The sequence below is a fragment of the Oncorhynchus nerka genome, linkage group LG15, assembly GCF_034236695.1.
Source record: "Oncorhynchus nerka isolate Pitt River linkage group LG15, Oner_Uvic_2.0, whole genome shotgun sequence".
NCBI lineage: Eukaryota > Metazoa > Chordata > Actinopteri > Salmoniformes > Salmonidae > Oncorhynchus > Oncorhynchus nerka.
Genome location: NC_088410.1, coordinates 65337013 through 65361192, shown reverse-complemented (window position 1 = coordinate 65361192; position 24180 = coordinate 65337013). Strand labels below are relative to the sequence as shown.

The window sequence follows — 24180 nt, the reverse complement described above, 5'->3', positions numbered from 1 at the left end:
GCTCAGGAAGGAAACGCGTTCTGTCTCCTAGAGATGAATGGTACTTTGGTGCGAAAAGTGCAAGTCAATCCCAGAACAACAGAAAATGACCTTGTGAAGATGCTGGAGGAAACAGTAAAATGAGTCCTATATCAACATAACCTGAAAGGCCGCTCAGCAAGGAAGAAGCCACTGCTCCATAACGACCATAAAAAAGCCAGACTACGGTTTGCAACTGCACATAGGGACAAAGATCGTACTTTTTGTTTGGCCATAAGGACCATCGTTATGTTTGGAGGAAAATGGGGGAGGCTTGCAAGCCAAAGAACACCATCCCAACCCGTGAAGCACGGGGGTGGCAGCATCATGTTGTGGGGGTGCTTTGCTGCAAGAGGAACTCGTGCACTTCACAAAATTGATGGTATCACGAGGAAGGACAATTATGTGGATATATTGAAGCAACATCTCAAGACATCGGTCAGGAAGTTAAAGCTTGGTCGCAAATATGTCTTCCAAATGGACAATGACCCCAAGCACACTTCCAAAGTTGTGGCAAAATGGCTTAAGGACAACAAAGTAAAGGTATTGGAGTGAACGTCACAAAGCCCTGACCTCAATCCTATAGAACATTTGTGGGCAGAACTGAAAAAGCATGTGCGAGCAAGGAGGCCTACAAACCTGACTCAGTTACACTAGCTCTATCAGGAGGAATGGGCCAAAATTCACCCAACATATTGTGGGAAGCTTATGGAAGGCTACCTGAAACGTTGACCCAAGTTAAACAATTTAAAGGCAATGCTACCAAATACTAATTGAGTGTATGTAAACTTCTGACCCACTGGGATGAATGTGAAAGAAATAAAAGCTGAAATAAATCACTCTCTACTATTATTCTGACATTTCACATTCTTAAAATAAAGTGTTGATCCTAACTGACCTAAAACAGGTAATTTTTACTTGGATTAAATGTCAGGAATTGTGAAAAACTGAGTTTAAATGTATTTGGCTAAGGTGTATGTAAACTTCTGACTTCAACTGTAAATATGATGTGGCTGAGCATGGTTCTGATTTCTGTGAGTGTGTGTGTGTGTATGTGTGTTCATGCAAGTAGAAAAAACATTTTGACTCACCCTACTTGCAGAGAAACGAGAATCCTCCTCTCTTTCATCTTTCATCACTCTGTCATACAGTACACACTTGTATATTTTGTTGTCCTAGGCTACCTGGCTAAAATGCTTGCTCACTAGCCTAATTTCCTTTCAAGGGCATGGTTAGCTTGTGAACATTTGCCTTCTACATCTAGCTACATATTGAACTTCCATCCTCTCAGGCCAGGTGCACAATGTATGAATTTATGGTTGGATCATAATTGCCGTTTAAATCATTGGCCATTACAGAGAATTTAGTAAAACTCCAAATCCTTATCTCTATCCATGACTAATTTAGGAATGAGTCAATTTGAGCTAATTAGCCACCAGAGGACAACAACACAATGAGATGCAGAACGAGTTTCTGTCAATGACGTATGCTCTTGATGCGATGTGATTGGAGTGAAGTCAAATACAAACTGGCTTCTCCCGACTTTCTTTTGGTGCGCCAGGACCATTCACAGTTGAGCTCAATCAGTTTAGCTCAACGCTGATTGGCTATTACTATTTTAATTTTTTTATCAAGGGTGGCCAAATGCTCCCTTTCCTTGCGTTCAATGATCCCGAATGGTTGCAGCGATCTAAGGCGCTGCATATCAGTGCAAGAGGTGTCACTACAGTACCTGGTTCAAATCAGCCTGTATCACATCCGGCCGTGATTGGGAGTCCCTTAGGGCGGCGCTCAATTGGCCCAACGTCGTCTGGGTTTTTCCGGGGTAGGCCGTCATTGTAAATAAGAACTTGTTATACTGACTTGACAATACTACGGGCGACAACAATGTCATACTCTTTTGGACCTGACAGCATCAGATAGATGGCCTACACATACAGAGGGGCGATGTTTCACGCGCTCGGATGCTTTCTCAGGTGAGAAGCGAAAGATACATTATTTTATGTCATTTTCTTTTTTTCTCTGTCAATTTTTTGGGGGAAGCCTGGCTTCCCTTGGCTTCCATGAATACACGCCAGTGCTTGTCAATGATTTCAAGGCTACATGCATCCAAAAAATCATTGTTGCATTACAGTTGAGCAAACTACCCACTAGATACACACATGTTGAATCAACATTGTTTCCACGTCATTTGAATGAAATGACATTGAACCACCTTGTAATAGACATTGAATTGACTTCTGTGCCCAGCGGGTAAAGGTTGTTGGTAGTGCTAATCTAGGAAGTTCTATTTTTAGATTCAAGTTAGACATAGATTTTGTACTTTCTGAATCTTGTGTCAGTTGGCACTTAAGTTGGTCCTCGAATTCTCCTAGGAGAAAAAACGGGCTGCTGCTAGCTGTCTGAACATGTGTTTAAAAAGCCTGTCGAGGTGGGTTAGGGAAGGAGAGGTTTTTGGAGAATGTTTCATGGCAATAATAACTAGGGCTCCCAGTCAGGGAATCTCTAGTCAGCCAGGCAGGAAGCCTCCAGGGAAACACACTTTTCAAATATTAAACAGACAACTACTCATATGCTATAAACAGTTTCTATGGCAACATGCATAAAACGTAAGAACTATTTTGAATATTATTTGACTGCCACCTTCTCTTGTTTAAAGAACAATATATTTTAGTTACATATTACTGTAATAGTGTAGCAATAATTCCTGTGACGCATACCGTGGCAATATAAATCACCATATATGACATTCTGAGGTTTAGAGTCTAGATGGATGACTAGTTTGTACCTGGACAATTGAGGTCTTGGGTTCAATTCCAGCTGCTTCTGATTTTGCTATTGTAGAATGTATTGTGTAATATTAATGCATTCATTTGAATAAATATCTCAGTTAGGAAATCACATCTGGTATTCATCCCTCTGATCTCAGAATAATAAGGAGGGTAGGTACCCTAGCGGTTAGAGCGTTGCTGGATTGAATCCCAGATCAGACAGGGTGAAAAATATGCCGATGTGCCCTTGAGCAAGGCACTTAACACTAATTGTTCCTGTAAATCGCTCTGGATAAGAGCGTCTGCAAAACAGAAAACGTAATAAAGAGTCCTGTGATTAGGACTCATTTAGGCACATCACAACAGATTTCCCTTGACATCTCCCAATGTTTGGCTTCATTTATGCTGCATTTTCAACTAGCAAAAATGTTTAATAATCGTTAATTATTATGATATACAGAATTAATTAGATATCTCATAGAGGTCTTGGTCAAATAACCCTGATCTTCTATATATGGTCGTGCATACTATTTCAACATAATTTCAGAACACCTAGAAATCTATTTTCTTATTCTTGACTTGTATCTTAAAATTGCACAAATTAAATGTCAAACAAAGTATTGAATGCCTACGTAAATCATGATGTGCTATCAAATTTCATTAAAGGAAAGGTTTGCTGAATTAAAAGAGAATACATGTGGCGTGGCATTCTTTGGCATGATTAGACCAGAATCCCCTTCTGTCTGTCTCTCTGTGTCTGTCACACCCTGACCTTAGAGAGCCTTTTTATTCTCTATTTTGGTTAGGTCAGGGTATGACTAGGGTGCGTACTCTAGTTTTTTTTATTTCTATGTTGGCCTGGTATGGTTCCCTATCGTTGTCTCTGATTGGGGATCATATTTAGGCAGCCTTTTCCCACCTGTTTGGTGTGGGATCTTGATTTTGTATTGTTGCTTTTTAGCCCTTCAAAGTTGCATGTTCGTTTTGTTACTCTTTATTTGTTTTGTTGCTGGTTTACATTAATTACTATGATGAACGCCTTCCACGCTGCACCTTGGTCCAATCCTTCCAACAACGATCGTTACCAGCCTTTTCCCACCTGTTTGGTGTGGGATCTTGATTTTGTATTGTTGCTTTTTAGCCCTTCAAAGTTGCATGTTCGTTTTGTTACTCTTTATTTGTTTTGTTGCTGGTTTACATTAATTACTATGATGAACGCCTTCCACACTGCATCTTGGTCCAATCCTTCCAACAACGATCGTTACAGTGTCTGTCTTTTTCTGTGTATTTCTTTATAGTTCAATGGAATCTATAAATAATCTATATCTAAATGTAGTTCATATCGTGTGTTTCCATATCAAGCCAATGAATCATCTGATATTGCATGGCTTTATTGGTGGATGTTGTTGACAGTGTGGTAGATCAGATATGACATATCTGGGTAGTAGGCTATATGGGCATCCCTGGAGCCCGTGGCATCCCCAGGATGTTGTCACACAATCAGTAGAAAGGAGATTTGTGAAATACACTGCTGGGACTCAGAGGGAGATGAGAGGCTACAGATTGGAGTGAGACTGATTGTCCCTGTTGGCCAAAATGCTAGTGAGACTACAGTATTCTGTATCAGATATGGCTCATTTCATCAACTTACGAAATTATGAGTTATAAAGAAATGACCCACACGCAATATCTGTTTTGATTCAATAAAATATCAAAGATACCATTAATGCAGTGAATTGTAATACATGTATAACAGATAGTACTAAACTTTACCAGTACTATTATGAGGGTGTAAAGCAGGCATCATCAACTAGATTTAGTTGAGAACTCAGGGGGGCAACTAATATGAGCCAAATTTGTCCTGTGGGCTGCCAGTTGGGGAACCCCGGTGTAAAGTCTAGGTACAGTAAATACCTACAGTATTGTTGAAATCTTGATCATGGTCTCATGGTACCTCTCTCCCTCTCCAGGTGGCCAACCTCCTTCGTCTTTTCCAGATTCCTCAGATCAGCTATGCCTCCACCAGCGCCAAGCTCAGTGACAAGAGCCGCTATGACTACTTTGCCCGCACGGTGCCCCCTGACTTTTATCAGGCCAAGGCCATGGCAGAGATCCTGCGCTACTTCAATTGGACCTACGTGTCCACCGTGGCATCGGAGGGCGACTACGGTGAGACAGGTATCGATGCCTTCCAGCAGGAAGCCCGCGCCAGCCAGATCTGCATCGCCACTTCAGCTAAGGTGAGCCGCTCGATGAACCGCTACAGCTATGACCAGGTGATCCGCTCACTACAGCAGAAGTCCAACGCCAAGGTGGTCATCCTCTTCACACGCAGTGAGGACGCCCGGGAACTGCTGGTAGCCGCCAACCGCATGAACGTGTCCTTCATCTGGGTGGCCAGCGACGGCTGGGGGAGACAAGATAGCGTGGTGAGAGGCAGCGAGGCTGTGGCAGATGGGGCCTTCACCATCGAGCTGGCCTCCTACCCAATCCTTCAGTTTGCTGAGTACTTTACAGGCCTGAACCCCTACAACAACACACGTAACCCCTGGTTCAGGGAGTTCTGGGAGAATCGTTTCCAGTGTAGCCTCCATGACCTGGGCTGTGGGAAGCACTCACTGCGCGATGGCCTGTTTGAGCCGGAGTCGAAGATCATGTTTGTGGTGAATGCTGTCTATGCCATGGCTCATGCCCTGCACAACATGAGGCAGACACTGTGCCCCAACTCCACCACCAAGGTCTGTGATGCTCTGAAGCCAGGCAACGGCAGGAGGTTCTACAGGGAGTATATTCTCAAGACCAAGTTTGATGGTGAGTTAAGAAGATTGATGTGTATGGCTATGACAAGGCTACATGACTATACTGTATACAGAGAAATGAGATGTTCTATATCCTAAAAAAATACTATATCTAGGATTGTTACCGTGACCATATTACCGCCGCACCGGCAGTCACGAGTCAAATTCCACGTGACCGCTGGGTCATGCCACGGTAACTGCGCTCTAATGATGCTGATGGTCATTAGTAACCTACCAAACAGCAGCAGGCTGCTGAGGGAAGGAAGGCTCAGAATAATGGTCAGAACGGTGCAAATGAAATGGCGTGAAACACATGGAAAGCATACGTTTGCTATATTTGGTACCATTCCACTTTTGACGCTCCAGCCATTACCAGGAGCCTGTCCAACCCGATTAAGGTGCCACCAACATCCTGCGACACCAATACTCTGCACTCTATTGTCCCTCTAATCACTCTGTCATCAATGCAAATGAAATCGAAAATCAAATCAAACACTTCATGGGAGCCCTGCCATTCACAGTTTGAGAGGAATATGATCACCTGTTGGTCAGTGAGAGCCAGCTCCTTATAGCTGGTTGATGCATGGAAAGAAATGTGTTCCTATAAGCCCATGTTGTACAACATTTCTATAGGCTATGCAATTGCGTGAGAAAACAGAGTTTTGATGGCCTCTATTAAAAAGAGGAGGACCCAATCATATTTCTATAGGCTTACAATATTTATTTCACACACTTCCTAAAATTAAGCACATTGCTTTGCTTTACACCTGGAGTAGCCTACCTGGCTGGCATGAAAATGAAACACCAGAAAAGCATCCTCCATTTGCTATTGAAGTGCATACAGATGACATGTCTTTTTTCCACTACTCTTGTTCCGAAAGATGTATGATAATGGCCTTTCTAAATCAAAACTAATTTCACACATAAAACATTTAGTATATGTAAAGACCAGATTAAATTGAGAATAGTCTGATGGGTGAGAATATTATCACTTGTGAATGATGCCCAGTGTGTGCAGTCTAAAAGGCAAGGAACAGTGTATGCACTTTTTCAAATCAGTCGCATGTATCATGTAGCCAAGCCCATAGGCCTATATGTTTTAGAGAGCCCATAGGCTGTAAGCCTATAGGTTTTGGAGAGTTCAGAGCCCATAGCCTACAGAGCCTAGAGAAACATGTTCTTATTAGCCCAGTTATTGCGCAATCGTGTGAGTTTTGACTGGACATTTTTTTAAAGAGGATCCCAGTTTTCTCGTTTAGCTATATTTATTACTAAATTCTTAAAATTATGCACATGGTCCCTCTCCCTCATGGTTGAACATTGAAAAGCTTGAGGTAAATGATGACACTGGGGCAGAATTGTTTTACAAATGGGACAGAAAATCTATAAAAACCATCACAGACAACCCTTTAATCATACATTCTGTCCTGGCATGGTGCAAACTGCATGAGCTGTTCGGACGAGAGGGATTCCTTTCCCCTAAAACCCCTTTATGGAACAATAGATTGATTCCTATGTTTTTCCAGAATAGTAACTTTAGACCATGGTCTGATAAGGGATCACTCTTCTGGAACATTGTTACGAGGAGGGAGTTCTTATCTCTTTTGATCAGCTGAAACAGAAATACGTCTGCCAAATGACTTAAATGTAAATGTAAATGTAAATACCACTTGCCTAACAGGGACTTCTTTACTACCTACAACTACGAAACTTTATTAGGGTGACTCTCAAGGGACAATGGAACCTACCTAAGATGTCACCTATTGAACAACTCTGCCACGCAGACCAACCACTGTTCAAGACCATTTCCCATATATACGATGCTCTTATGTCAGGACTAACACTGCCTGGGCTAGATAAACCCCGACTTAGATGGGAGAAAGATCTGGGTATTGATCTTGATGAGGATCTATGGAGTGACCTATGCAGGGATGGTATTACATCCACATTGAACTCCAGATACAGACTGATCCAGTTTAATTTCCTCCATCAGCTCTATATCACCCCATCTAGACTGCACAATTTCAACCCAGATATCTCCTCCCTATGTTTTAGATGTGGCTCAGATGAAGGAACATTCCTCCATTCCACTTGGCAGTGTTCAAAACTACACGGTTTCTGGCAGAGGGTATGCGATACCATATCCTCAATTCACGGGGTTGCATTCCCTTTAGACCCAGAGGTCTGTCTACTGGGTAACTTTACTAACACCAATCTTAGGCAAAGCCATACTATAAAGCTAACAGAAATATTGCTAGTGATTGCCAAGAAATGTATTGCCTTGAAATGGAAATTGGATTCCTCCCTGCCAGTTGCAATGTGGCTATCGGAAGTTAATAGTTGTATCCCTTTGAAGAAAATCACTTACTGCTTGAGGAATAAGTTAAAGACATTTTACAGAATTTGGCAACCTTTTATTGACTATATGGAGAATCTCCCCCCACATCTCATTGATTGAATCTATATATAATCCTCACATAATGTTTCACACGTAATGTAGAATATGTAGCCTACGGCAGGTGATCCAATGTCTCGTTATTATTTTTTCCTTATTGTATGTTTGTATATATAATTATAATTATAATAATTTTTTTGTTATGCTAGTCTGTTACTGTCACTTTGTCCCATCGTTGTCTAATATCTTTTCACTTTTGTTTTGAATGTTCTTAATTGGAAAATGCAAAAAAAATAAAAAATGATGCACATTAATCTGTTTTACGAACGGTGTAGCATACCTGGTATATTTAAAACGTAACCTCCATTCGCTATTCAAGTGCAGGCGTCTGTTATTTTGTGGGTCATTCTAAATAAAAAAATATTCCACACATATACAGCATTAGTAGGATATACGTAAATACCAGATAATAAATTGAGAGTAGTCTGATGGGTGAGAAATGATCCAGTGCTTGCCAAATTGTGAATGAGATACTGATGAAGTGTGTGCATCATGCAGCCTTAGAATATATTAGAAATGAAAACATATAGCCTAACTTTTGTATCACAACTAAATCTGCATGAATAACTCTAAATGAAGCATGTAGGAGGACCTGTGTCTTTGTCAACCACTCAACACAGAATAGCCGCATGTGCTCACTCCTTCGTAAATCGTTTGGAGAAAATATCCTTTCTATGTTATTCAGCTATGTTCAATTGTATTGTTCTTACTATAAAATAATATAAAATAATGCCATGGGAATTATAAGCAAATCTCGCCTAATGAACTAGTGTAGCCTACAGCTATATGGCATAGCCAGATCAGGGCCTAACATATTGATGGCTCAGAATATGCTATTCTGTTCTTCTGAAATAGGCTACATTTTCTTCATACCATACTGTTTCTTTAGACCTGCCTAAAATAAATCATGGATTTATTGTGATAGTGTAGGCTATATTAAATGGATTTATTCGACTTTTTAAAACTGGACATGTTCCAAAAGGTCCGCTAAGTGTGGAAGCCGGAGATGCTAAACGTATTTATGTTAAATAAAGGTCAATTACTGTGAGACCTGCAGTGATTTGCATGACAATCACCAGTGGCTGACAACATTTCATGACCTCCGTAGTCTAACTGTATCCTAAGAATGGGATTTCTCTTTAGATTATTGCCAGAGAACAAATAGACCATATTCAACTCGGTTTTTTTAGTACTTAATTTGGTCAATCAATATTATCCTTTTCTCTAATTATCCTCTCACCACATAATGTTGAAAATTAAAACTACGCTGCATGATATCTTGCAATCATAATCTACCCACGAGTGCCCTGCTTGGTGACAAATTTGATTACATCAAATTAGATCCATTGTATCAATTCCTACCTAAACATAGGAACAGCGCTATGACTTATTCAAGTTGTTGTTTATAATACTGCTGAAGATAACAGCTTGCAACGATTACATTTGCAAAGATGAAACATCCATGTCCAGCCTCACTCTCTGAGGCTCATTTTGTCACACATCTCATCTGCCTGGAGTGTGAGGACAGTGATTTGGCCCAGAACCTGGATATCACAAATAGGAATTACTGTACATAAACACTTTCATCAGGCATCGACACTCTCGTTCATGTGGTGAGCAGAGATAGTTAGCAAGTGTAACAGATCATTTATTTAAAAACCTATAGCATCAACACATCTGTACAACACCACCAAGCCAAATGCTCTGACTATCTAACTACTAAACCATTGACTGAGTAAGTAGTCTTAAAGTATTGATGGAGTAAAAGGCAATAATATTTTCATGCATGAGTAATGGTGGGTGGTTTGAAGTCCACATGAGGGTTGCTTTACTCAGCCGTTCATGGATTTTAGATGGATCCCCAGGGGATCTTGCTGTCAGAAGACATCAGATTGGACTACAAGACTACAATCGTCCAATGGCCTGAAGTGTATGGACATCTGTGGGGAGAAGGCAGTATAGCAGGGTCACAAATGATCCTTCATCCATAGTAAAGCCCTGTTTCCTCTAGTTAAAAGAAACGGGCCTATTCAGCTAAGAATGGTTCTAAAAAAAATCCAATAAATACATTGATATTTCTATACATGGCTTGCAAATAGTTTTTCCATAGTTAGACATTATGGATTTATTCATTTTCAATATTTTTGACATGGTACAAAGGGATTGTAACTGTTTATTCCAGGGTGATGAAGTAATGGATAATTAACAAGAGGCTATGTGTTCTAGGGAAATAATAAACAACGTGGAAGGTGTATTCCATGACGCGCTAGGTGAGGGGAACTGACCTTTCCAGAGAACACATGGAGCCCGATTTAATTATCCCTTTTATACCATGGCTATAATTAAGCAATAACGCCCTTGAACCCGGAGATTATTGTGTGTTATACTACGGGTGAGTATAATCCCGGATGCTGATTGGTTAAAACCGTATTCCACAAATTCCACAAATTAACACAGATTTAGCCTGTGACGTTGAAATGCCTATTTACTCTGTTCCATCTGACTGCACAATCCACTGTCTCATCAGATCAGCCAGGCAATTTATATACTAGATCTACTCAGGAAAAGCATCTAGACATGATCTCCCTTCTAGACTAGCATTTGGTTTTCAACAGTGGAGATTTGAATAACCTTGCTGTCTGTCTCGCCAACATTTGCAACATTGTTTCAATATTGAAATTCGATCTCTAGCTGTCCTATGGTAATGAACGTTTTGGGAGTCGGGATGAGACAGACAGGCTGGCAGCTTTTTTAAACCAGTCGAAATCATGAATCAGCATAATTTTTATGGATATACTGTATTTTCTCATGTTTTGACCCAGTCGTTCATTCTAATCATTCTATTCATTCGACGTTGCTATGCTAAACAAATCATTGGCATGTAGTTAGCTAGCAGACATGCAATGATGATGAGAGACAATAATTACAATAAAGAATGATTTAATAAATATCCAATATTCCTACATAGGCAACAATTTATGGTTGGCGAGTCCGAGCTAACCAACCTAGCTGGCGATTTCTGGGAGAATAGTGAAGTTTCCGTTAATAGTGAAGTTTCCGTTGATGGCACGCCATTAGAAGAACTCTCCATGGTCCTGGAACTGGTTAGTGACTGCCAGTGATTTCCTCTTCTTTGGCGGAGAATGGGACTTCCCTCTCACATCGTTGCCAGCTAAAATGGCGCGCCAGCACTTTATGTTCTCCATGTTAGGGGCTGCCAATAACTATTGAGTGAGCTCTCACACCGATGGCCACTCACATATATTTCCCTTGCCTCCAGGCCCGCATCGGATAACTTTTGCATTCTGAAGTTGCTACCCAAGCGGGCTGGTCGTTAGTTATTTTCTCATGTTTTGACCCAGTCGTTAATTCTAATCATTCTATTAATTCGATGTTGCTATATAATTGGCATGTAGCTATCTATCTCAGATTAAATGATGATGAGAGACAATAACTTCAATAAATAAGGATTTAATAAATATCCAATAGGCCTAAAAATGCTGCCTTGCGCCGGTTTCCCTTGTAAATTATTCGTTTCACGTTCATTGTTCAATCTTAGGCTGGCTAGCCTACTCGCACGGGAGAGATGACATTTGTAAAATTATACATTGTTGCACAGGTCATAGAGGAGGGAGACTGGTAGGTTTATAAAACCCCCAACTGTTGCAAACCAAATAGTAGTGTTTTTTTCCCCAGAGGGAGATAAAGTTAATTAATTTCCTGCCTGCAACTGTGGAATTATGGTATTTTGCGGGAGTTGTTGTCCCCTATCAACCAATCAGGATCCAAACAACCCGTTTTATAATTTAACACATTTGCCTCTAGAAATGGCCATTTAGAGTAGAAATGTGTTCAACGCCAAGCACTCCCCCATTCTCATCAACGGGGCTGTAGTGGAGCAGATTGAGAGCTTCAAGTTCCTTGGTGTCCACATCACCAACAAACTGTCATGGTCCAAACACACTAAGACAGTCGTGAAGAGGGCACGACAACACCTATTCCCCCTCAGGAGACTGAAAAGATTTGTCATGGGTCCTCAGATCCTCAAAAGGTTATACAGCTGCACCATTGAGAGCATCACCGCCTGGTTGCATCATCGCCTGTTATGGCAACTGTTTGGCATCCATCTACAAGGCGCTACAGAGGGTAGTCCGTATGGCCCATTACATCACTGGGGCCAAGCTTCCCGCCATCCAGAACCACTATAACATGAGGTGTCAGAGGAAGGCCCTAAAAATTGCCAAAGACTCCAGCCGCCCTAGTCATAGACTGTTCTCTCTGCTACCGCATGGTAAGCGGTACCGGAAGTCAAGGTCCAAAAGGCTTAAACAGTTAATCAAATTGCTACCTGGACTATTTGCATTGACCCCCCCTTTTTATGTTGCTGCTAATGTTTGTTATCTATTATCTATGCATAGTCACTTTACCCCTACATACATGTACATATTTACTCAATTACCTTGACTAACCTGTAGCCCCGCACATTGACTCAGTACCAGTTCCCCCTGTATATAGCCTTGTTACTAGATTGCTACAGTAGTTGCTGTGGTAACTAAACAAACAGATGTGCTTGTTTAGCTAACCAACCATTAGTCCTAGCTTGCTATTACGAAAATCAAATTCAACAATACCAATATTGTTTTGAAATCGACTTTTGCTTTATAAAGCAATTCAAACAACACATGTAAGAATGAATTATAGCCATTGAATTCTACCATGGCAATATGCTATGCGTTATAGGGAAATCATTCCCTTCAAGCCAATAAGAAACGAGTATTCAACAATGCCATGGAATAATCTGCTGTAAACCCATAGTTTTTGGCACCTGAATAGTATAACAGACTTCTGAATCGCATTCACATTCAAGTGCAATAAACCTGTGTCAAAGAAAACAGAGTCAACCTTCTGGCTTCAATTATGTAAATGCTGGGTTTGCACCTGTGTCCCCGATGCATCAGCTACTGTTCAATCCCATGTGGAAGGAATGGAATGTCAGAGGGGAGATACAGAGAGGTGAAGTGATGAAGCAGAAACAAGCTCATTCCATCAAAACATGTCGATGCCAAGATCCTTGGTTCATTGTACACATAATGCTAGGAAAGAAAAACACAATTCATTCAAAATACCAATCTTAGTCAGAGTTCAAAGGGTTGATCATATGTTGTATTGTTATGGATAGACATTAATTTGCTTATTTGACTTTCAACTATCATAACACGTCCATGGTCTTCTCTTTCACAACTTCTCTTTCAGCTCCATTCCGTCCAGCAGACACAGAGAACATGGTGAGGTTCGATGCCTTTGGAGACAGCCTGGGCCGCTACAACATATTCCACTACCACAAAGAGGACGGGCGCTATGTCTACCATAAGGTGGGCTACTGGGCCCAGAGTCTGACTTTCAACACCAGCCAGATCCCCTGGGAGGGTCATGCTGTACCCACCTCCCAGTGTAGTGACCCCTGCAGGAAGAACGAGGTGAAAAGCATGCAGCCTGGAGACGTGTGCTGCTGGATCTGCATCCCTTGCCAGTCCTACCAGTACCTGATGGATGAGTTCACCTGCGCCGACTGCAAGTTTGGTGAATGGCCCCTGGCCAACTTGACGGGCTGCTACAACCTGCCTGAGGAGTACATCCGCTGGGAGGACGCCTGGGCTATAGGCCCGGTTACCATCTCCTGCCTGGGCATGATGTGTACACTCTTCATCATTGGCCTCTTCCTCAAGCACAACGACACCCCCGTGGTGAAGGCCAGTGGGCGGGAAGTGTCCTACATTCTCCTGCTGGGTGTTCTGATGTGCTACAGCATGACTTTCATCTATATCGCCAAGCCCTCCATGGCTGTGTGTACCCTACGTCGACTTGGCCTGGGCACCTCCTTCGCTGTTTGCTACTCAGCGCTCCTCACCAAGACCAACCGCATTGCACGCATCTTCAGCGGAGTGAAGGATGGAGCCCAGCGGCCGAGGTTCATCAGCCCTGCCTCCCAGGTGGCCATCTGTGGGGGTCTGATCTCTTGCCAACTGGTGGTGGTGGTGGTCTGGCTGCTGGTGGAGACCCCGGGGGTCAGGAAGGAGGTGAGCCCAGAGAGGAGGGACATAGTTACCCTCAAGTGCAACAGCAAAGACTCCAGCATGCTCATGTCCCTCACCTACAACTGCATCCTCATCATCCTCTGCACCGTGTACGCCTTCAAGACCAGGAAGTGTCCAGAGAACTTCAACGAGGCCAAGTTCATTGGGTTCACCATGTACACCACCTGTATCATCTGGCTGGCCTTCCAGCCCATCTTCTACGTCACGGCCAGCGACTACAGGGTGAGTTACCAACTCTATGGGCCAGATTCAGACTTGAGATATGTAGTTTTAACTCTTTACACTCATGGGAATTGGCATATGTATGGATAGGGCCAAATTGAAATGTTTCTTACATAATAAATATGAAAATACATAAGTATGGTAGCAATTGAAAGGGAACAGTTTGGAGTTAATAGGAACATCTGTTCATTCTGTCCAGAACAACCCGGGGTATGACGTCATGTTATCTTGTAACTGCACATCAAACACAGTGATCATAGATGTTGACACAGATATTACATGTGTTTTATGATTTGGACTCACGTGTGTTTGGCTTGTTTGTATGACATCAAAGCTGTATTTATTATAATCCTCGATATCTCATCTTTCAAAATACATTGAGTCATCTTAATTTACAACATTTCCCTCACTCAGAAAACAAAACATTTGCAAATGTTGCCCAATTACCGGGATGTGGGCAACTTCTTGTCACGCACGGTGCTCAAGTTCAGAATGTCTGTCAGTTAAACCCGTATACGGGTATGAGTGTTAAAGGGCTACGTCAATAGAATATGGATTTAAGTAAAACATAAAAGACTCAAGTCCTTGTTAAGTCAAATAGAGCCCAGAAATGTTGTTATTCTAGTATAAATAGTCACTGTTTCTCCAAAGAATAACACCACAACATCAACACACTGCCTAACATATATCCTCTTTACAAGCTGAGGTTGAAGACACACAAAATGGATCCCTTTGATGTTAATTCTACTTGTGTTTTTCCTGTGTCCTAATAGTCATAAGTCAGGGAATGTGAGTTTGGCGCATTGAATCTTTTCTAAAGCACCTGCGAGTTGAGATGAGAGATATCAAATCCCTTTGAACACTTCTCTTCAACTTTGATAAAAGCAGCAGCTCTCTTTTCATGTGGCTGAGAAATCTGCTCCAGATGAGAACAAAGGCTCAGAGGAGATCATATCATATATGTTTTAATAGGTGGGATGGATTTGGACTGAAAACACACTTGAAATCAGCTACTGAATGACAATTAGCATAGAGCAAACGATTAGTCAATGGATTTATTAAGTAATGCTCTCCAACATTGCGTTAATATTGTATGTGTATACTTTACACAAGTGTGTATGTGGTGTGTGGACAGCAGAGCAAAAAGCATAACAGCCTGAAAAATATTTCTGTGGCCAAGTGACCTAGTCATACTTGGATTTTTAAGTCTTGAACCTAAAGATCTGATGACGGAGAGAGAGAGTTCCAGAAAGACATACCGAGCTCTGTGGTGTTTGGTTCCCTCTGGGATCCCTCTGTGGACTGGAGCTGGGGAGAGAGGCAGAGAGAGGTCCCCTGGTGACCCTATACCTCTGCAGACACAGATGGGCAGGCTGGAGAGCATGAGGTCTGGAGGTGGGACAGAACATCCCTGTGCGTAGTTGTGTGGAATGGAGTGTGAAAGAGCAGGACGTTGAGTCCCAGCTGTGTCTCGTGCGCTGGGATTATGGTATGTCTCCCAGGGCTTCAGAGGGACCCTACCTCATGGCAGAAGGGGGAGGGGAAAGAGTGGGACACGGACAGAACAGAGTGTCAGATCAACACAGATATCTAATCTGACCACTCTGATTATCTCTGGTGCAACTGAACTGAAACAGTGGCTCATGTTGATTTGTTTTGTCTGCTGTGAGGGATATACAGTGCCTTGCAAAAGTATTCAACCCCCTTGGCATTTTTCCTATTTTATTGCATTACAAACTGTAATTTAAATGGATTTTTATTTGGATTTCATGTAATGGACATACACAAAATAATCCAAATTGGTGAAGTGAAATGAAAAAAATAACTTGTTTTAAAAAATTCTAAAAAACAAAAACTGGAAAAGTGGTGTGTGCATGTGCATTCACCCCCTTTGCTATGAAGCCCCTAAATAAGATCTGGTGCAACCAATTACCTTCAGAACTCACATAATTAGTTAAATAAAGTCCACCTGTGTACAATCTAAGTGTCACATGATCTCAGTATACAGTGGCGCAAAAAAAGTATTTTTAAAATTTTTAATGAATTTATTTGCAAATTATGGTGGAAAATAAGTATTTGTTCAATAACAAAAGTTTATCTCAATACTTTGTTATATACCCTTTGTTGGCAATGACAGAGGTCAAATGTTTTCTGCAAGTCTTCACAAGGTTTTCACACACTGTTGCTGGTGTTTTGGCCCATTCCTCCATGCAGATCTCCTCTAGAGCAGTGATGTTTTGGGGCTGTTGTTGGGCAACATAGATTTTCAACTTTTCAAAGATTTTCTATGGGGTTGAGATCTGGAGACTGGCTAGGCCACTCCAGGACCTTGAAATGCTTCTTACGAAGCCACTCCTTCATTGCCCGGGCGGTGTGTTTGGGATCATTGTCATGCTGAAAGACCCAGCCACGCTTCATCTTCAATGCCCTTGCTGATGGAAGGAGGTTTTCACTCAAAATCTCACGATACATGGCCCCATTCATTCTTTCCTTTACACGGATCAGTCGTCCTGGTCCCTTTGCAGAAAAACAGCCCCAAAGCATGATGTTTCCACCCCCATGCTTCACAGTAGGTATGGTGTTCTTTGGATGCAACTCAGCATTCTTTGTCCTCCAAATATGACGAGTTGAGTTTTTACCAAAAAGTTATATTTTAGTTTCGTCTGACCATATGACATTCTCCCAATCGTTTTCTGGATCATCCAAATACTCTCTAGGAAACTTCAGACGGGCCGGGACATGTACTGGCTTAAGCAGGGGGACACGTCTGGCACTGCAGGATTTGAGTCCCTGGCGGCGTAGTGTGTTACTGATGGTAAGCTTTGTTACTTTGGTCCCAGCTCTCTGCAGGTCATTCACTAGGTCCCCCCGTGTGGTTCTGGGATTTTTGCTCACCGTTCTTGTGATACTTTTGACCCCATGAGGTGAGATCTTGCGTGGAGCCCCAGATCAAGGGAGATTATCAGTCGTCTTGTATGTCTTCCATTCCCTAATAATTGCTCCCACAGTTGATTTCTTCAAACCAAGCTGCTTACCTATTGCAGATTCAGTCTTCCCAGCCTGGTGCAGGTCTACAATTTTGTTTCTGGTGTCCTTTGACAGCTCTTTGGTCTTGGCCATAGTGGAGTTTGGAGTGTGACTGTTTGAGGTTGTGGACAGGTGTCTTTTATACTGATAACAAGTTCAAACAGGTGCCATTAATACAGGTAACGAGTGGAGGACAGAGGAGCCTCTTAAAGAAGAAGTTACAGGTCTGTGAGAGCCAGAAATCTTGCTTGTTTTTAGGTGACCAAATACTTATTTTCCACCATAATTTGCAAATAAATAAATAAAAAATCCTACAATGTGATTTTCTGGATTTTTTTTCTCATTTTGTCTGTCATAGTTGAAGTGTACCTATGATGAAAATTACAGACCTCTCTCATATTTTTAAGTGGAAGAACTTGCACAATTGGTGGCTGACTAAATACGTTTTTGCCCCACTGTATTACAGCTGTTCCAAAAGGCCCCAGAGTCTGCAGCACCACTAAGCAAGGGGCACCCACCAAGCTAACGGCACCATGAAGGCCAAGGAGCTCTCTAAACAGGTCAGGGACAAAGTTGTGGAGAAGTACAGATCAGGGTTGGGTTATAAAAAATATCTGAAACTTTGAACATCCCACGGAGCACCATTAAATCCATTATAAAAAATTGAAAGAATATGGCACCACAACAAACCTGCACAAAGAGGGCTGCCCACCAAAACCCATGGACCAGCCAAGATGGGCATTAATCAGAGATGCAACAAAGAGACCAAAGATAATCCTGAAGGAGCAGCAAAGCTCCACAGCAGAGATGGGAGTATCTGTCCATAGGACCACTTTAGGCCATTCACTCCACAGAGCTGGGCTTCACGAAAGAGTGGCCAAAAAAAAAGCCATTGCTTAAAGAAAAAATAAGCGAACACGTTTGGTATTCGCCAAAAGGCATGTGGGAGACTCCCCAAACATATGGAAGAAGGTACTCTGGTCAGATGAGACAAAAATGTATATTTTTGTCCATCAAGGAAAACGCTATGTCTGGCGCAATCCCAACACCTCTCATCACCCCGAGAACACCATCAATCATGCTGTGGGGATGTTTTTCATTGGCAGGGACTGGGAAAACTGGTCAGAATAGAAGGATTGATGGATGGCGCTGAATACAGGGAAATTCTTGAGGGAAACCTGTTTCAGTCTTCCAGAGATTTGTGACTGGGACAGAGGTTCACCTTCCAGCAGTACAATACCCTAAGCATACTGCTAAAGCAACACTCGAGATGTTAAAGGGGAAACATTTAAATGTCTTGGAATGGCCTAGTCAAAGCCCAGACCTTAATCCAATACAGATTGCTGTACACCAGCAGAACCCATCCAACTTGAAGAATGGGCAAAAATCCCAGAGGGGGGGTGGGGGGGGTGAATAGTTATGCCTTATTTCTTGTTTGCTTCACAATAAATAAATAAAATGGACATCTTCAAAGTGGTAGGCATGTTGTGTAAATCAAATGATACAAACCCCCAAAAGCTTTAATTCAAGGTTGTAAGGCAACAAAAAATGAAAAATGCCAAGGGGGTGAATACTTTCGCAAGCCACTGTGTCACTGTGCTGTGTTCTTTCTGCTACACTCTTGCTATGAGATGGTTGTCCTCACACCCTGAGATTTCAGAAATTTCTGCTTGAATAATCAAACAGTAATTTGCATATGTCATCCATGAAATGTTTAAGCAGGCAAAATATGGTGTACTGAGGCATGAATTACAACATGATTACCAAATGAAATATTAAAGATGTCATCCCTGAAGGGGACAAGCAGCTTTTTCTCCAACCTCTGTGACATAGGTTAACAAAGGTGATCAAACATCAGTCATATCCAAAGGCTAAGAGTGCCCGTGTTTCATGTAACCCATAGATCAGAAGTATCTACATTTGATTCCTCAAGATTTCTTTTAAATCATGGATGCCAAAAATGTGGTTCAACAAATCAAAGGCATCATCAGCTATCTTACCCCACGCTGTTACAAATCTCTGCAGCTCGGCTTGTACATGGTTGTACAACGATCAGATGTACAGGTAACCAAAATAAAATAAAGGAAATAAAGGAAACACTTGAGTAAATGAGGGATACAAAGTACACTGAATAAAATATAAATGCAACATGTAAAGTGTTGGTCCCATGTTTCACGAACCCAGAAATGTTCCATATACACAAAAAAAGCATATTTATCTCAAATTTGCTCATCTTTTATTGTGGCATAAACACAACCAGTCATGATGTTTTTATCTGATTGTCAAACAATCGTTTTAAGGGCTCCTTTACTAGGCTACCCTTGCACGTTCATCCACTCGCAACATGTCTACAACCTCCAAACAGTGGTGAATGGAAAGAGACATTTGTTACACAAAACACCAAAAAGTGTAATGACATTTGACAGGAGGGAAGAATTTATGCATCCACACGCGTCTCAGTGTTGGCCACTCATCCCTGCCTTCGCAAAATGTCTTTTTTTTTTGTCTAACCACATCGCATTTTGGAATGTAGTCTATACCAAATGTTTTCAAGTCCATTCGCAAATGTTTCATGATATGAGGTAATGATTAATAATGGTGTAATAGCCTACAATTCTCATGACATTTTGTTTTAATTATTGTGATAGGCTCATGTTTTACTGGTACGGCGTACCACCACTGTGTCTTTTGCCAGGACGCCTTACCGGAACATACCGCCTTACTTTCACCCCTGTTCCTGAGTTAATTATGCAATTAACATCCCATCATCCTTATTGTCATGTATAAAATTGCCCAGTTGCCCAATATTTTGGCTACCATGGCTAGAAGAAAAGATCTCATTGACTTTGAAAAAGGGGTCTCAAATGACCATGGGGGGTTTAAAGTGTGTGTGTGTGTTTCAGCCACCAGATCTCAACCCAATTGAACACTGTATTTGGACAGTTACCTGTATCTTTAGGTTTTATTGGTGACATTTATTTCATATACTCATATTCTACAATCCAACAGAAACACTGAAATCATCCATTCATGCTCTACCTTCACATCCTCTTACTAGGCTGAAAATATAGGATGAGCTCACTCTTCCTGTGCTGGCTTCCTCTAGGTGGAAAACCACACCTGATTAGACAGTGTGTATGGCTACCACAGGCTACACAGCGTTTTAAAAACAGACACTTCCCACTAGGCACACACTGGTTGAATCAATGTTGTTTCCACGTCATTTCAATGACGTTTTGTTGAACCAATGTAGAATAGACGTTGAATTGACGTCTGTGCCCAGCGGGTTGTATCTAAAAGTCTTATCGAAAGTACTTACAACAATCTGTATCTACTGTATGTCAGTTTTCATAATGAACAATTAAATCCCACACTGAGAAGACAGATTCTCATCTCTCAGCTCTTCCGAATAAATATATTTGCTTAACACTTTATTACGTAGTATTGCCGTGTTATTAAAACTATTTTTGAATAAAAAGTGTGGGATATAGGACCTGTGTGCTATTTGATAATATCCAGCTATTTACATGAGGATGACATCCGTTTACCACCATTTAGTTGTATTATAAACCAGATTTAAACCGATGGATTCCCTTTTTAACATAATGTACAGCTCAACAAAGGGACTGATAGTTGAGACGGTCAACAAATCAATTATTTATTTCAAATTGAACTATACAATTCACTTGTGTCATGTTATGGTGAATTTGCATTCAGTGACAGCAGTGAGTGAACGGCCACAGCACAGCTTGAACAGCATGTCCACCACTGGGTGCTCTCTGCCTGCCATCCCAGCTCATTCTAATGCTGATATTAGTATTCAGGGAGACATGGACAGACACCTTGGAAGTGTGTGGATGGCAGACTGGTAAGATCCACCCAGCACCCACCCACCATGCAGCACTGCACTATAACTAAACAGTAATCTGGGAAGAGACAAAAACAAAGCTTGGCTGTATATAAAAGGACTGGCTGATGACACACAACTGCATGTGGGCGGATGGAAGGAGATGACGGGGGGGGGGTTTAGGATGATTTGAGGGACTGACAGGCGAACAGCTCACTCACTCACACCCTCTCCTCTCAGATACTGCTGGTAGCACCACACAGGCACACATGTAACCTATTTCCTGAGATTGTCTGCTTACTATCTGCTTGCTTTTTGACATTCCTCAGTCTCCATGGTGTATTGTGTTCCGTAATCAGGGTTGGGTAGGTAGGTTATTTCTAAATGTAATCCATTACAATTACTAGTTACCTGTCCAAAATTTGTATCAGTAACGTAATCATATTTTTGGGGATTGCTTTTCTCTTAAAAGGCATTAGAAGAAGACAAATTATCCATCAAACGCATTTGCTGTGCCATCATAGTGGTCTCTGACTTGTGGTCTAATAAAATAAAATGTTATTTGTCACATGCGCCGAATACAACAGGTGTAGACATTACAGTAAAATGTTTACTTACAAGCCCCTAACCAACTATGCAGTTTTAAGAAAAATAAGAGTTAAGTAAAAAATAGCTAAGTAAAAAATGTCAAATAAAAGTAACAAATAATTCAACAGCAGCAGTAAAATAACAATAGCGAGGCTATATACAGGGGGTACCGGTACAGAGTCAATGTGGAGGCTATATACAGGGGGTACCGGTACAGAGTCAATGTGGAGGCTATATACAGGGAGTACCGGCACAGAGTCAATGTGGAGGCTATATACAGGGGGTACTGGTACAGAGTCAATGTGGAGGCTATATACAGGGGGTACCGGTACAGAGTCAATGTGGAGGCTATATACAGGGAGTACCGGCACAGAGTCAATGTGGAGGCTATATACAGGGGTACTGGTACAGAGTCAATGTGGAGGCTATATACAGGGGTAACAGAGTCAATGTGGAGGTTATATACAGGGGGTACTGGTACAGAGTCAATGTGGAGGCTATAACAGGGGGTGACAGAGTCAATGTGGAGGCTATATACAGGGGGTATAAGAGTCAATGTGGAGGCATATACAGGGGGTACCGGTACAGAGTCAATGTGGAGGCTATATACAGGGGTACCGGTACAGAGTCAATGTGGAGGCTATATACAGGGGTACCGGTACAGAGTCAATGTGGAGGCTATGTACAGGGGTCCGGTACAGAGTCAATGTGGAGGCTATATACAGGGGGTACCGGTACAGAGTCAATGTGGAGGCTATATACAGGGGGTACCGGTACAGAGTCAATGTGCAGGGAGCACCGGTTAGTCGAGGTAATTGAGGTAATATGTACATGCAGGTAGAGTTTAAGTGACTATGCATAGATAATAAACAGAGAGTAGCAGCAGAGTAAAAGAGGGGTCTGGGTAGCCCTTTGATTAGGGGTCAGACTCGCTCAGGCGGAACAAACTTAAACTTGCTCCTTTTTTTATTGCTGAATTGAATGTCATTGGGAAATGTATAGGTATCCAAGAAGCAATCATCTAGGTTTACAAAAGTACTGATTGGAGTTAGTTTTCTTGTATGTAATCAGATTACATGTAATCAGTTACTCCCCAACCCTGTCCGTAATATGGTATGTATTGGCTTTATCAGATGAGTAATCGCTGTCTCTGGTCCCATCCTCTCTATTTATCCCTCTCCCCCTTCAGGTGCAGACCACCACCATGTGCATCTCTGTCAGTCTGAGTGGCTCGGTGGTGCTGGGCTGCCTCTTCGCCCCTAAGACCCACATCATCCTGTTCCAGCCCCAGAAGAATGTTACCTCGCTCCGGGTGGCCACCACCCGCTTCGGCGTCACCACCGGCCCCGGATCCAGCTTCTCTCAAGGTACAAACCCCGCCGGCAGGCGAACACAACCTTCATCATCAGCATTACCATCATCATCATTATTATTTCCATCGTGGTCGTTAATGTAATTTTACATGATCATTATCAATCATTATTAATCACTGAGATGTTTCAACACATTACGTGATACAGTCACTTGAGAACACTCCTGTGGTGAGCTGTCAGACCAGCGTCTCTATAGTTTAGAATGAGGTGTTCTTTTCTACTCCATCTTCTTCTCGAACCTCTAATCTGACTGCCAGTGGATTGTAATCTGATAGAAGTGTTGTAGAAAATGGTCTATTCTCTTTCTGCAGCTTCAGCCTCCAATATTGTACCAACGGTGTGTAACGGTCGAGAAGTGGTGGACTCCACGACTTCATCTTTGTGAAGACGGACAGACTGAGCCTCATGTTCCTCTGCTGCCATTGTATACACTTCTATAACCACTAGTCCAGAATCAGCTGTTTCAGATAATAAAGAGGTCACACAGAAGACTGTCCAGATTTTGTTATCCTCTTAGTGCTGTGAGTACAATGTCCCGATTCTGTTTTCATTCTCTGACTGGTAGCGATTTTAAAAAGAGATGTCAAAGATTCAGTATTATAGCCCTTCTTTTTATTGAAGATTTTACTTCAGACATGGAGTAAATTATAGTAAATCTGTTAAATGTAATATATACAAGATGTTTTTAATGTAGATTTTGGTGAACCAGTTTGTGCTTTCTTGTAATTTATGTAAATAAAACGTTTTTTTTTATTAATATGAAAACTACAGATGTGTTGAATATTTTATAACTCTCATACACAGGCTGTCTGGCTGAAACAAAATGTGTTGTAGTTAAACTGTCATTCAATCAGAAGACACATTAGCACAGTCACCAAGGAGGTGATCAAACGCTAGTGTGTGTGTTTTAGTTTTAGTTGCATAGAAACCGTTCTCCTACGTGTTACCGCTGCTCTTGAATCCCACAGAGCATTTGGGGAAAGGTG

The 24180-nt window shown here is 41.8% G+C and overlaps 1 protein-coding gene across 1 annotated transcript in view; it reads left to right on the top strand.

The window, feature by feature from the left end:
- Window positions 1-23953, top strand: part of grm2a (glutamate receptor, metabotropic 2a) — a 57662-nt gene extending 33709 nt beyond the window's left edge. The window contains exons 2-5 of the mRNA XM_065001804.1: window positions 4760-5600; window positions 13296-14359; window positions 23011-23188; window positions 23506-23953. Coding sequence (XP_064857876.1) covers window positions 4760-5600; window positions 13296-14359; window positions 23011-23188; window positions 23506-23579 — 2157 coding nt within the window. The 3' untranslated portion in view covers window positions 23580-23953. The remainder of the gene's footprint in view (window positions 1-4759; window positions 5601-13295; window positions 14360-23010; window positions 23189-23505) is intronic.
- Window positions 23954-24180: the final 227 nt, after the last annotated feature.